This window comes from Pecten maximus, chromosome 4 (assembly GCF_902652985.1).
Source record: "Pecten maximus chromosome 4, xPecMax1.1, whole genome shotgun sequence".
Classification (NCBI taxonomy): domain Eukaryota; kingdom Metazoa; phylum Mollusca; class Bivalvia; order Pectinida; family Pectinidae; genus Pecten; species Pecten maximus.
Window position 1 is genome coordinate 50129417 of NC_047018.1, and position 17168 is coordinate 50146584.

A 17168-nucleotide genomic window follows, 5' to 3' on the forward strand; every position below is an offset into this window, starting at 1 on the left:
ATTGTCTGAAATAGAATTCACTGCAGGATGACGTCGCCAACAGTTCAGGCTCTGTTAATGTGTCTTGGATTTTACGCAGTAGATTCCTCCGGTAAGTCTATTTAAAACATGATAAGTAGTGTTATCTCGAAGTCGAAAACTGTAGAAATCTCACCGATTGGAAAGGGAATTTCATCGCGTTATCTCGAAGGTTATTAAGATTTCCACACAATGTATAACGCTAGAAAAGTAAGTTTTAATCTGATAGCCTATTCTAGGTTTACCCAGCGTGTCACAGGCCTTTTAAGCTTCAATATCCCGTAGTCATCCGTCTTTGATATTTTCCAAATATCATCAGTTTCCAGATGATCGTTTCTCAACAGGTTCCATGCACGTATGTACATAGTATTTATATGACAACTGTTACTCCAGTCGGAACGGTAAGATGTAAAAAAAAAAAAAAAATCATATCTGGACGGTCAGAGGTCAAAATTCGTATCTGAATGGTCAGATGTCAACATTCATATATCTGAATGGTCAGATGTCAACATTCATATCTGAACGGTCAGGTGTCAACATTTATATCGGAATGGTCAGATGTTTACATTTATATATAAACGGTCAGATGTCAACATTCATATGTGAACGGTCACATGTAAATATTTATATATAAACGGTTACATGTCAACATTCATATGTGAACGGTCACATGTCAACATTCATATCTGTAAATATAATTTGACCTATCCTAATCTATATAGCACAGTTTCAGATGTTTTTGGTACCAGAATAAGATCCATTAAAAATAATACCTCTCGGTGTTCAATATATATAATTGATTTCCATCAAGAGATGTCATTTTTACTGATTAATCAAATCCTCCAAAACGTCTAAACAAATGTGATGCAGTACGATATCATGGCCGTGTGAGGCATACGATTATATTGTTATTGGTGAGCCACAAATCTGTATACAGTAAACATTTTCATATGCGTTTGTATCATGGGTAACACACATACGTACTGTACGCGGACATTCGTAAATGTGACACACACACGTACAGTACATGAACATTCGTACATGTGACACACACACGTACAGTACACGAACATTCGTACATGTGACACACACACGTACAGTACACTAACATTCGTACATGTGACACACACACGTACAGTACACGAACATTCGTACATGTGACACACACACGTACAGTACACGAACATTCGTACATGTGACACACACACGTACAGTACACGAACTTTCGTACATGTGACACACACACGTACAGTACACGAACATTCGTACATGTGACACACACACGTACAGTACACGAACATTCGTGCATGTGACACAAATACACACAGCATATTCATACATTGTGCGCGTTTCAGTTCAATAAGTACGGAACACATATGCATACACATGTACGGCCGGTTTCATTGACGTGAATTATGTTGATGACGTTTGAATAAAGAGAAAGTAAACAAACAAACAAATAGATACTTGATGTAGTGTATGAGATAAAAATCTCTAACTTTAACCGACAAACTGATGATAATGGTCCTACAAAAGTATGTGTGTATCTTGACGTCGCGATCTTGAGATTATCCTTGTCTCGGTAAACGCGTACATCATCCTTTCCGGATGTTTGAGAGAATGACCCGTTGGTGACTTAAAGTATCCTGTCAAATCTTATTCACCGACATATACAGACTTTTCCTTCTATTAACGTTACACTCCCTAATAGTCAAATTTATAACACTTCCTCAATATCACAACTGAAATTGTAACATTGGAAATGAGATTTTATATGTACAGTCAGGAACATCGTTCTGGAAACGTTCGATTAGATTTCACAGACAGATACAGTTATGTCAGTATTTTTCCCACTGTAGGACCCATCGAACGCGCCCTTCCTAATCTAGAATTATCGAACGCGCCCCTACAAAAGTATGCTGTACAGAGAAAGCATATTATACAATATTAAACAAAGATACAGTGCGTCAATCGTATCACAGGATCCTGTGTTTTCTTTGGTTTAACTTCCTAATAACACAAACGGCCATTTCAGGGCGATGCGTGCTTGGATGAGGTTTACATAATATCAGGACCGTTTTTACAAAATGTCATCTCATCCATATAAAGTAAAGGCGAAAATTTATTTTGTTTCTTAATCATAACACTTTCAACTTTCAAATTAATGTTTTACAAAATTGTAAGTCTTCTGTATGTCTCGAGTAGAAGCAAAATCGAAGCACGTCCTGGTTTGTATCGAATCCTCCTTTGGGTGTAGTTTTTTTTTTTTTTTTTTTTCTAAAAGAGACAGAGCGATCTTACCCGAAGTATTTGTTAAATAACATGTGATAACGTGAGCTATTAAAGGCCACAATCACTCGGCCGGTTAGAGCGTCAGTCACGTATCTTTCAGTTGAAGACCCGAGGTGTTAGGTTCCAATGTCAGTTTGTATTTCTCGGGAAGCTGAGAAACAAACTAGTCTGTGTGTCCTTGGGCCTGACATTTAACTCTAATTGCTCTGGATGGAATGGGACAGGTCTCATACATGTTCAGTGCGGTAGTCACCAACTACTACAAGGATAATCCCACCTCAAAATGACCTTGGCTGTTCACGGGGCGATAAACTAAAACAAAACAAAAACAAAAAAAAACGAGAGCTAGAACAAAAATACTTTAAAAACTTCCTTGTTCATTTTAAAACCTTTTGCATGTATAGCTACAATGTGCGTTCATTTGAAAAACAAAACAGAGAGAAATAGTTTGTATCATAAATATTTTATTTACGTATGATAATGTGGGCAATGTCAAGATTATCCTTGTTCCGTAGATTTTTAATCCCGCTTTAAAATTATCTTAGACTGAATAGAGACCTTTTCAGTTTTTTTTTAACTGATCGCCGAAACCTTACCTCTACAGATAACACTTTAACTTTATAGTATTAGCCTTGGATTTAACATTAGGTAAAGTCCTTTCATAATTTTTTAGTTTAAACAAATTAATGAATCAATGATCACCAATATCCCGTTCAAGTTTGGACATATCTTATACATATAATTTAACTTTTTTTTTCTAAAATCAAATTAAAATTTAGTTTAGATTATCAAAATTTTAATGAATCTGAGCAAACAAATTAAAACAGGGACTTAAGGATATGGCAAACAATAGCCAATGATCTCTGAACCCAGAGTTGAGAAATCGGCTATATTGGGCTGATTACATGTAAAGGGTAAGGGGTCAGAGACATCATAATTTGGGAGCTTCGTTCAAGTGACAATCTAGGCAAGCCAGGAAAATCCAACTTAGCCTCGTTCGATGACGTAATATGATATTACTGGCTCGTTCAGTCTATATATAGAAGTAATAAGTATCGTGAACGCGGTGGTGTTGCACACCTGCTCATTTGAAATTGACTTAATTTACAAAGTCCATCAAATTAGACAGAATATATATAAACATATATTATAGTACATTTCAAAATTAAATTTCTGTAACTATCTACATTTTGAAAGTTATGTTTAATTATATTCATTACATTTTTAGCATAAGTATAGTAACGTTCACCTTGCGTTTGAAAGCCAAAGATTTCTATGAATATATATATATAATTTCATCATCTTACCAAATGTAAGATTGTAAGAAAAACCCCAGTAGTGTACTTTGAAATCTATTCACATACATAAATACAAACCTGTTATTTTTGGTTAATGTTTTGTTAATTAAATATTATATATTAAGAATGGCACTGGAGGGAGAATGGTGGACTAAATCAGACCTCAGCAAAAATTTAAACATAACTATGGCACAATTTTGCATCATATTTAAATGAGTAATTTAGTAATTTAGATATGCAAATTAGATACTATCTCCTATTTTCCCTATTTGATCATACGCCACATGTATGTTCAAAAGTATATGATGAAGGCGACTATTTTTGATTAAGTTTTTGTTTTATATTCTACAATATGTTTTAAAAGACTAGTAATAATACAAAGTCGCCTTTGATTTAAACATATTTTATTGTATCTTAATACATGTATATACATGGGAATTGGGCACAAGTTAAAGTTATCAAACTTATATTAAGCCCTTTCCCTATATAATTTTACATACATATAATACATTTATTTTACAAGATGACATATATTTACATATGAGAGAGAGAGAGAGAGAGAGAGAGAGAGAGAGAGAGAGAGAGAGAGAGAGAGAGAGAGAGTTATAATGAAGATATAATTTTAAAAAAAATCATTACGACTATAGATTATCAAATGAATAAACAATTCAAGTAAACTATTCCAATAAACTATTGACTATAAACGACAAATTCGCCTTCACCCAGAATTTTGGCTTTAAGTAATCTTTAATGGAAAACTGTATCTTACAAGAGAGTGTTGTGTTACATATTAAGTATATTATGATTCCAGTGGAAGATTAGTTTTCAGGTATTCGACACTTAGACTACGTTTTACATGTTGATCTTTCATATTTTTACACTTATAAGATAATTCTATACATTTATATAATTGGTGATGCCTTATTGTATATTCCACGTTTATTCTGTTTACACACTCTTCATTCTGGAGGAAATGAAAAAGATAATAATAGTTTAATCAATCATTTAAAATGGGGTTAAAATTTCACAAGAGCTCGTACGCATGTGATATTTTCTATACGTAAACAATGATAGTTAATCATAGATTCAGTTCGTGTTACTGGCTGAGGAAGGAAGCTTTACTAATGTTCATCAAATTACCAACTCTAGAGTTTTGTTCAAATCACACTTGGCCACGAGTGATCGGGCTTAACGTCCTTGTTCCGGTTACCCATTGTTTACGTACAATGGAAAAATTGCGGTGTTACAAACCTATCGATTTAAAAATACATTAATTTACAAATTCTATGGGAAAGCAGACAGAGTACATATAGAATGTATATTATAGCAAACTTTGTACGCTTAGAAATTAAATTGATTTGTCTACCTACATTAGGAAAGATATGTTTCATTATATCCAATACCATTTCTAAGAATACGTATAGTAACGCTCACCTAACGTTCGAAAGCATAAATAGTTTCCGTGAAAAATATAAATTGATTTCTAATGTCCGATAGTGAGCAAAACTCCAGTAGTGTATTTTGTACTTTATGCACATCAACAACTCCGGATCTGAGCCTGTTGTTTGCTTAATGTTCTAAGCTTTATCAAAATATGCAAAAGAGTCTTCTTCTAGGTTTTCGGTCTAAGGCAGAACTTTATGAGAACGGCACAGAAGGTAGATTAGACCTCAGAAAGAATTAGATGCAACTATACCCAAATTTAGATTACATTTAAATGAGCAATTTGAATATTCAAATTGGATGTTAGCTCAATTTTCACTATTCGATCATGTAACACATTCAACAGTAGATGAAGTATTAGGTTAATGTTTACTCTAAGTTTGTTCCTCATGAAATAAACATAATATGAAATGGTACCTTTTGTGTGTATATTATTATGGAATGGAACACAAAGTTTAATCAATGGTCTTAAATACTCTGTTACAATTTGTGTTACTCGCACATGTAGTACTTGAGCTGAACGAAAATGTCCCTACATAGTCTATATATTGTGAGAAATTTGATTAGAAAGACGGAGAAATTTATTTACAGTTTTTATTTGTACTTTTGTTGTTATTGTTTCTTGTTTTCTTAGTTTTGTTGTTGTTTGTTTGCTTGCTTTTATTATCATTATTATTATTTTATTTTCATTTTAGTCTAAAATTTATTTCGTTTCATACAGACAAGACAAAATACAACAAATATCGCTTTAAGACTGAATAGGATATGGAAACAAGCTGTCAAGCTTATGTTAAACCACTTCCCTTCCATTTTTTAAAATGTAAACATTCTCAAAGTTTGGTGTCACAAAAACTCCAAATCGCACAGCCATGAAATATATATTTAATTTACAGTCGGTTGCTAAAGCACCATACACGGCCTGAAGACCACTTTCATATAATTGTAAAACGAGTAAAACCGTTCCGGTTAAAATAAACCCAAAGATACTTGAAACTTTTCACAATTTCTACATCACTACCATTATAGGTGAAAAGGTCATCACGAGACACCGTCCTCTACCGAAAACTATTACCTAATCAAGGAACCACGGAACCAAATGATTTCCCATAGACGGTAATGTTAACGTTTGCTACTGTACTGCTTTAATGGAGTTTTCAGCACTGGTCCGCTAGCCTTAATTTTTAAGTATGTCATCTCGGAAACCTGTAAATAGAATGATTAAAAATTCTACCAATTTGAACATTTTTTGTATATGGGGGCTACCATCTTGTATTGAATTCAGGATCAAAAATTCTTCTAAATTTACAACAAAATACACACTTAACTCCCCTTGACAAAAACAGACTAGCAAAAATAATAACTTTTTTTCTAAATATTTTACATCTACATGTATTGCCCAGCCCACACATAAAACTTTGGAAGCTTCTCTCACCTAAATATCCAATCAGTAGGCCCCGATGCATTCACCTTCCTATAGGTAGCAGTGTACAGTAAAAATGCCAAATTCTGAAAAATATGGCACATACTTTAGATATGTAAACATTGCCAGTTAACCTTACATATAACCTCTAATAAAGTATATATATTTGAAATCTGTACAACATTTGCAATTTTAATAGAGCTCTGAAGGATAAGTAAACTGATATTTTCTGTGATTTTTAGAGCTGTGAATACCATGGTAACAGCTTAAAAAATTCTCAAAAATTGCAAAATATTATGATATTTGACCCAAAATGGCACAATTCTCTACACAATTTTTTTTCTGAAACCTATTTAAAATTAAATATCTCTATCCCAAAGACAGAATTAATCTTGTTTGGACATATGTTGTAAATTAAGTTTTTCCGCTATCTTACCTTTTCTGTGGGCTTCCATTTTGCGCTGTAGGCCAAACTAAATTTCCTGTGTAAACACACGTTCGGAAAATCCGGATATTTAAAATCCGGAACCAATTTATTGATTTTTGTTTTAATAAATGTGAAGCCTGTATGTACTACTTCATACTGGATATACCAATTATAGTGTACATTTATTTTTTCATTTTTTATACATATCATAATACAGGAGTTATTTGCTTAACAAAAAAATTGCCCATGGCCAGGCTGTCTTACTGTGGTGTGCTACCATAAATCTTCAATCCACGGGGAAAACCCACAATCTATTTTTGATTTGGTTCTGTGGTCCCTCAAGGTGTCATACTAATTTTCGACAAAATCTGCTAAATGAATGGAATCATCGGCATATTGCGTTACATACAACTTGAGGTAAATTTGCAGCTCAGTTTCCAGTTTTCCCGCAAAATTAGTTAGGCCTCTACAATTAAATGTTCCTAAAAAGATGGAAAACAAAAATGGAGATAAACTTTCCCCTTGTCTAACCCCCAATCTAATTAAAATCTAGATGGTCATTCTTGAATACGTTACATGAACATCTTACAACATTCCGTAAGGGGTCACGTTCTGATGACCTTTTGGATTAGCCAATTGAATGACTACTTCCAGAATCTTATATGTCCGAGTTAGCATGACTAGAGTGCATAGCTTGCATAATCCGTCAATTTGATTCAAAACATTTCGTCCCACAAAGCAGAAAGCTATATGTACATGTTGCACCGAAATGGTTTCTTTCAGATGCATGCTGTGACGAAATGGGTTGCTTCGATGACATCGACAAATTGGCAATTCGCCCTGAAAGTGAAATACACACATCTCAGAGGTCATCAGAACGTGACCCCGTGTGGAATGTTGTTAGATGTTCATGTAACGTAGTGAGAATGACCATCTAGATTTTAACAAGATTGTCTAACCCCGGATTTATAATTGAAAATATTAATGGCTGATCTACATTTGATTTCTTTCGCCTTTATTCTTTTGTACAAGTTAATTATAACGTTAACATGTTTCACGTCTATATTACTTGACATTAATTTGCTCCAAAGTCCTATTCTCCAGACAATGTCGAACACTTTCTCAAGATCGATGAAAGCACAAAACATACGATATTTTAACTGTTTAGAAAGTTTAATTATAGAGGAAAGTGGTAATACACTACCAATAGTTTATGATGTTGCTTTCGAAACCCAGCTTGATTTTTTAGTATGAGTTCAGTATTACCTGTATAATTATTTAGGCTTTGATTAATTTTAGTCGTAAATGATTTACCCAAACAATTAATAAGTCTGATTGGAAGCAGGGCTAAATCGCATACATCGATGACGTCATACCCCCAAATACACGTATAGCCCCTCGTATACTACATATATGTATAGCCCAGCACACTCGTACACTACACATATATTATACACTCATACACTAAAAATATATCATACACTCGTACACTACACATATATTATACACTCATACACTAAAAATATATTATACACTCGTATACTACACATCTATTATAAACTCGTACACTACAAATATATTATACACTCATATACTACACATATATTATACACTCATACACTACACATATATTATACACTCGTACACTACACATATATTATACACTCGTACACTACACATATATTATACACTCGTATACTACACATCTATTATAAACTCGTACACTACACATATATTATACACTCGTACACTACACATATATAATACACTCGTACACTACACATGTATTATACACTCGTACACTACACATATATAATACACTAGTACACTACACATATATTATACACTCGTGCACTACACATATATAATACACTAGTACACTACACATATATTAAACACTAGTACACTACACATACATTATATACTCGTACACTACACATATATAATACACTCGTACACTACACATATATTATACACTCGTAAACTACATATATTATACACTCGTACACTACACATATATTATACAATCGTACACTACACATATATTATACACTCGTAAACTACATATATTATACACTCATACACTTCACATATATTATACACTCGTACACTACATATATTATACACTCGTAAACTACATATATCATACACTCGTACACTACACATATATTATACACTCATATACTACATATATTATACACTCATACACTACACATGTATTATACACTCGTAAAATACACATATATTATACACTCATATACTACATATATTATACACTCATACACTACACATATATTATACACTCATATACTACACATATATTATACACTCGTACACTACACATATATAATACACTAGTACACTACACATATATTATACACTCGTGCACTACACATATATAATACACTAGTACACTACACATATATTAAACACTAGTACACTACACATACATTATATACTCGTACACTACACATATATAATACACTCGTACACTACACATATATTATACACTCGTAAACTACATATATTATACACTCGTACACTACACATATATTATACAATCGTACACTACACATATATTATACACTCGTAAACTACATATATTATACACTCATACACTTCACATATATTATACACTCGTACACTACATATATTATACACTCGTAAACTACATATATCATACACTCGTACACTACACATATATTATACACTCATATACTACATATATTATACACTCATACACTACACATGTATTATACACTCGTAAAATACACATATATTATACACTCATATACTACATATATTATACACTCATACACTACACATATATTATACACTCGTACACTACACATATATTATACACTCATATACTACACATATATTATACACTCGTACACTACACATATATTATACACTCGTGCACTACACATATATTATACACTCGTACACTACACATATATTATACACTCGTGCACTACACATATATTATACACTCGTAAACTACACATATATTATACACTCGTAAACTACATATATTATACACTCATACACTTCACATATATTATACTCATACACTACACATATATTATACACTCATACACTTCACCTATATTATACACTCGTACACTACACATATATTATACACTCGTATACTACACATCTATTATAAACTCGTACACTACACATATATTATACACTCGTACACTACACATATATTATACACTCATATACTACACATATATTATACACTCGTACACTACACATATATTATACACTCGTAAACTACATATATTATACACTCATACACTTCACATATATTATACACTCATACACTACACATATATTATACACTCGTACACTACACATATATTATACACTCGTATACTACACATCTATTATAAACTCGTACACTACACATATATTATACACTCGTGCACTACACATATATCATACACTCGTACACTACACATGTATTATACACTAGTACACTACACATATATTATACACTCGTGCACTACACATATATTATACACTCTTACACTACACATATATTATACACTTGTACACTACACATATATTATACACTCGTACACTAAACATATATCATACACTCATATACTACACATATATTATACACTCGTACACTACACATATATTATACACTCATACACTACACATATATTATACACTCGTAAACTACATATATCATACACTCATATACTACACATATATTATACACTCGTACACTACATAATATATTATACACTCGTACACTACACATATATTAAACACTCGTACACTACACATGTATTATACACTCGTACACTACACATATATTATACACTCATATACTACACATATATTATACACTCGTACACTACACATATATTATACACTCGTACACTACACATATATTATACACTAGCACACTACACATATATTATACACTCGTAAACTAAACATATATCATACACTCATATACTACACATATATTATACACTCATACACTACACATATATTATACACTCGTAGATTTCACATATATTATACACTCGTACACTACACATATATTATATACTCGTACACTACACATATATTATACACTCGTAAACTACACATATATCATACACTCGTGCACTAAAAATATATCATACACTCGTACACTACACATGTATTATATACTCGTACACAACACATGTAGTATACACTCGTACACTACACATATATTAAACACTCGTACACTACACATATATAATACACTCGTACACTACACATATATTAAACACTCGTACACTACACATATATTACACTCGTACACTACACATATATTACACTCTTACACTACACATATATTAAACACTCGTACACTACACATATATTAAACACTCGTACACTACACATATATTATACACTCATACACTACACATATATTATACAATCGTACACTACACATATATTATACAATCGTACACTACACATATATAATACACTCGTACACTACACATATATAATACACTCGTACACTACACATATATTATACACTCGTACTATACACATATATCATACACTACACATAGTATACACTCGTACACTACACATACCTTATACACTCGTACACTACACATATATTATACACTCGTAGACTTCACATATATTATACACTCGTACACTACACATGTATTATACACTCGTACACTACACATATATTATACACTCGTACACTACATATATTATACACTCGTACACTACATATATTATACACTCGTACACTACACATATATTATACACTCATATACTACACATATATTATACACTCGTACACTACACATATACTATACACTCGTGCACTACACATATATAATACACTAGTACACTACACATATATTATACACTCATACACTTCACATATATTATACACTGGTACACTACACATATATTATACACTCATACACTTCACATATATTATACAGTCATACACTACACATATATTATACACTCGTACACTACACATGTATTATACACTCGTACACTACACATATATTATACACTCGTACACTACATATATTATACACTCGTACACTACATATATTATACACTCGTACACTACACATATATTATACACTCATATACTACACATATATTATACACTCGTACACTACACATATATTATACACTCGTACACTACACATATATTATACACTCATACACTTCACATATATTATACAGTCATACACTACACATATATTATACACTCATACACTTCACATATATTATACACTGGTACACTACATATATATTATACACTTGCACACTACACATATATTATACACTCGTACACTACACATATATTATACACTCGTACACTACACATATATTATACACTCATACACTTCACATATATTATACACTCGTACACTACACATATATTATACACTTGCACACTACACATATATTATACACTCGTACACTTCACATATATTATACACTCGTACACTACACATATATTATACACTTGCACACTTCACATATATTATACACTCGTACACTACACATATATTATACACTCGTACACTACACATATATTATACACTCATACACTTCACATATATTATACACTCGTACACTACACATATATTATACACTTGCACACTACACATATATTATACACTCGTACACTAAACATATATCATACACTCATATACTACACATATATTATACACTCGTACACTACACATATTATACACTCGTAGACTTCACATATATTATACACTCGTACACTACACATACCTTATACACTCGTACACTACACATATATTATACACTCGTACACTACATATATTATACACTCGTACACTACATATATTATACACTCGTACACTACACATGTATTATATACTCGTACACTACAGATATATAATACACTCGTACACTACACATGTATTATACACTCGTACACTACACATATATTAAACACTCGTACACTACAGATATATAATACACTCGTACACTACACATATATTATACACTCGTACACTACACATATATTAAACACTCGTACACTACACATATAGTATACACTCGTACACTACACATATATTATACACTCGTACACTACACATACCTTATACACTCGTACACTACACATATATTATACACTCGTAGACTTCACATATATTATACACTCGTACACTACACATATATTAAACACTCGTACACTACACATATAGTATACACTCGTACACTACACATATATTATACACTCGTACACTACACATACCTTATACACTCGTACACTACACATATATTATACACTCGTAGACTTCACATATATTATACACTCGTACACTACACATGTATTATACACTCGTACACTACACATATATTATACACTCGTACACTACATATATTATACACTCGTACACTACATATATTATACACTCGTACACTACACATATATCATACACTCATATACTACACATATATTATACACTCGTACACTACACATTATTATACACTCGTACACTACACATATATTATACACTCGTACACTACACATATATCATACACTCATATACTACACATATATTATACACTCGTACACTTCACATATATTATACAGTCATACACTACACATATATTATACACTCATACACTTCACCTATATTATACACTCGTACACTACACATATATTATACACTTGCACACTACACATATATTATACACTCGTACACTAAACATATATCATACACTCATATACAACACATATATTATACACTCGTACACTACACATATATTATACACTCGTAGACTTCACATATATTATACACTCGTACACTACACATATATTATACACTCGTACACTGAACATATATCATACACTCGTACACTACACATGTAGTATACACTCGTACACTACACATATATTATACACTCGTACACTACACATATATTATACACTCGTACACTACACATATATTAAACACTCGTACACTACACATATATTATACACTCGTACACTACACATATATTATACACTCGTACACTATACATATATTATACACTCGTGCACTAAAAATATATCATACACTCGTACACTACACATAAACTATACACTCGTACACTAGACATGTATTATACACTCGTACACTACACATATATTATACACTCGTACACTACACATATATTATACACTCGTACACTACACATATATTATACACTCGTACACTACACATATATTATACACTCGTACACTACACATATATTATACACTCGTACACTACACATATATTATACACTCGTACACTACACATATATTATACACTCGTACACTACACATATATTATACACTAGTACACTACACATTTATTATACACTCGTAGACTTCACATATATCATACACTCGTACACTACACATATATTATACACTCGTAGACTTCACACAGGTGTTGACTACGCCGATATTGGTCACGCACGGCCGAACATAAACTCCGGGACGAGGTCACATAAACACCTTCGCTTAGAGAAGTCAGCTCGTCACGTACATTCACAACAATATTTACACTCGTACACTTCACATATATTATACACTCATATACTACACATATATTATACACTCATATACTACATATACATTATACACTAGTACACTACACGTATATTATGCCCTTGTGCTCTACACATGTAGTTTACACTCGTACACTACACATGTAGTTTACACTCGTACACTACACATGTAGTTTACACTCGTACACTACACATATATTATACACTAGTACACTACACATGTAGTTTACACTCGTACACTACACATATATTATACACTAGTACACTACACATGTAGTTTACACTCGTACACTACACATATATTATACACTAGTACACTACACATAGATTATACACTCGTACACTACACATGTAGTATACACTCGTACACAACTCCTGTGATCATTTCATCACACACTACTTCACTACACAGAATGTATGATACCATAATTGTCGCCATTTTATAATTTGTATTTCTTTTTATTGTAGTTAATGTTGCATCTGGAAAGCCTTCCTGGCTGTCATCTACCTGGACTCTATCTTCGAGGGCCTCGAATGTTGTTGACGGTACTAAATATTTAAACCACGATACTCTCTTTCCAAGATGTATCCACACACGTTTCGAACCGTTCCCCCGCTGGTGGGTAAATCTAACCGGAGATTATACCATATCGAGGATCGATATTGACTACAGGAGGGGTATGTAGGTTTCTGGGTTAACAAACGATACATATACATATTTAATATAAAACTACAGCTTAGTAAAATGACATGTTATCTGCAGAGTTCTGAATCTGTTATTTCTTCCTTCCCGGTCTTATCTGATATATCTGTCTGTAAATATCAATCAGGAAACATACGAAATAATGATTGGTCGAAACAAGTGGTTTAGATACTGTGTAATTATTCAATTTCGCCATTTACATATTTTTAGACTATCCCGGTAGGAACTGATTCGTAATTATTATTTTCGAGCAACACCGCCTTGTCAAAATATAATAAAAGGACAACACGTCCTGTCCGTGTTTGTGTGTAGACACTTGCATTTGATACACAATGAGAGAGAAAGCAATTCACAGTCCATCTACGATACTGGCCAATGAAGCTATGGTTTATATAGATATCTACTTGTGATAAAATACAATAGTTTAATTTCTAAATTCCCAAATCCCATATCGTTTGGAGAGCGAGTGTTCGCCAAAACGAGGCTGTCACTGTAAACAAAATGGATGTATTCCTTCCATTCATAAAAAGAAATATTCAGAATAGTAAAGAAATCGATATCGGAAATCGATATCGACATGAAAAGACATTTTGCAATGGTGAAGATATTTATCAAACCTGGGTTTTGTTTCAGATACAAGCTACAGAATGCATGGGTACAAACTAATTGTATCGAACACAGAATCTACCAGTCGATGGAACAGGGGTCACAGGATAGCTGGTCACATTTGCTACACGGAGGTCAGAACAGATCCGCCAACACAACAGACGGTACCATGTCTAGCTAGGGGACAGTACATAACATATGCTGATGATTATCGCTCCCCTAAAGACCCGAACCCTTATGTAGAACTTTGCGAGTTGGAAGCCCTTGGTAAATTGAAGATATATATATTAATACCATCACAACACTCAACTCATATTATTGAAACATAATAATACAATGATCTAGTTATATAATAATTAATATGAAGTCTAATTATTGTACAGTGACAGTATATATCGTAGTTATATGATAATTAATATAAACTCTTATTATTGTACAGTGAAAGTAGATATCGTAATTATATAATAGTTGATATGAACTGTAATTATTGTACAGTGACAATAGATATCGTAGTTATATACTAATTAATATGAACTCTAATTTATTGTTTTGACAGTAGATATCGTAGTTATATAATGATTAATATGAACTGTAGATATAAAACAGGGACAGCAGATTTTGTAATTACATGTGTGTGATATCAGGGACGTACTTATTAAGTATATATCCCTGGCGACATATTCGTATTGTATCTTTAATACAGGTTGTCCAACTGGATGGTATGGACAGAATAACTGCGATAATCCTTGTCCTGAAGGATGCTTGGAAATAGCATGTAATCCGGACAATGGCGCGTGCTTTCACGGATGCAAAACCGGATTACAGGGAATCACGTGCAATACAAGTGATTACATTTTACACCCTACACCCTACACTCTACTCCGATCCTGCCCGATTCTACTCCGATCCTGTTCAATCCTGCCCATTTCTGCCCGATCCTGCTCGATCCTACCCGATCCTGTAAATCGTCTACCCGCACCCTACTACGGGACAAGCAAAGTTGTTCACTTTTGCTGACTACCTACATTTCCTCCATTAGGACATATTCAGCCAGTGATGACATGTTTTAAATTTCTTAGTTCCATGAACATTTTATGTAATGCAATGTTCGTTTGCTTACACAAGCACTTAAGAATCTATTTTTATTTTTTATATTTGTTTTCTATTCCGATCGTGCATTCGGTCCCGCCCGTCTCTCACAACAGAGACTACATTGAGTCTCAATTTCTCATTTATATAATTGGTATTTAATATGTTCAATGACTATCTAACTCTCAATTGGTATTGAAATATGCTAATACCTTGCATGTCTTTAAAGGGACATTTCTTCGTTTGAATAACGTTTAGGTCGTCAATATTAAACTTACTGGAAAATATGTATTTTTTCCAAGTAGAAAA

The 17168-nt window shown here is 32.7% G+C and overlaps 1 protein-coding gene across 1 annotated transcript in view; it reads left to right on the forward strand.

The window, feature by feature from the left end:
- The window catches only part of LOC117326369, a 17539-nt gene continuing 371 nt past the window's right edge, over window positions 1–17168 (forward strand). The window contains exons 1-4 of the mRNA XM_033883091.1: window positions 1–91; window positions 14930–15139; window positions 15798–16037; window positions 16474–16614. Of these exons, the coding sequence (XP_033738982.1) occupies window positions 28–91; window positions 14930–15139; window positions 15798–16037; window positions 16474–16614 (655 nt within the window). The 5' untranslated portion in view covers window positions 1–27. The remainder of the gene's footprint in view (window positions 92–14929; window positions 15140–15797; window positions 16038–16473; window positions 16615–17168) is intronic.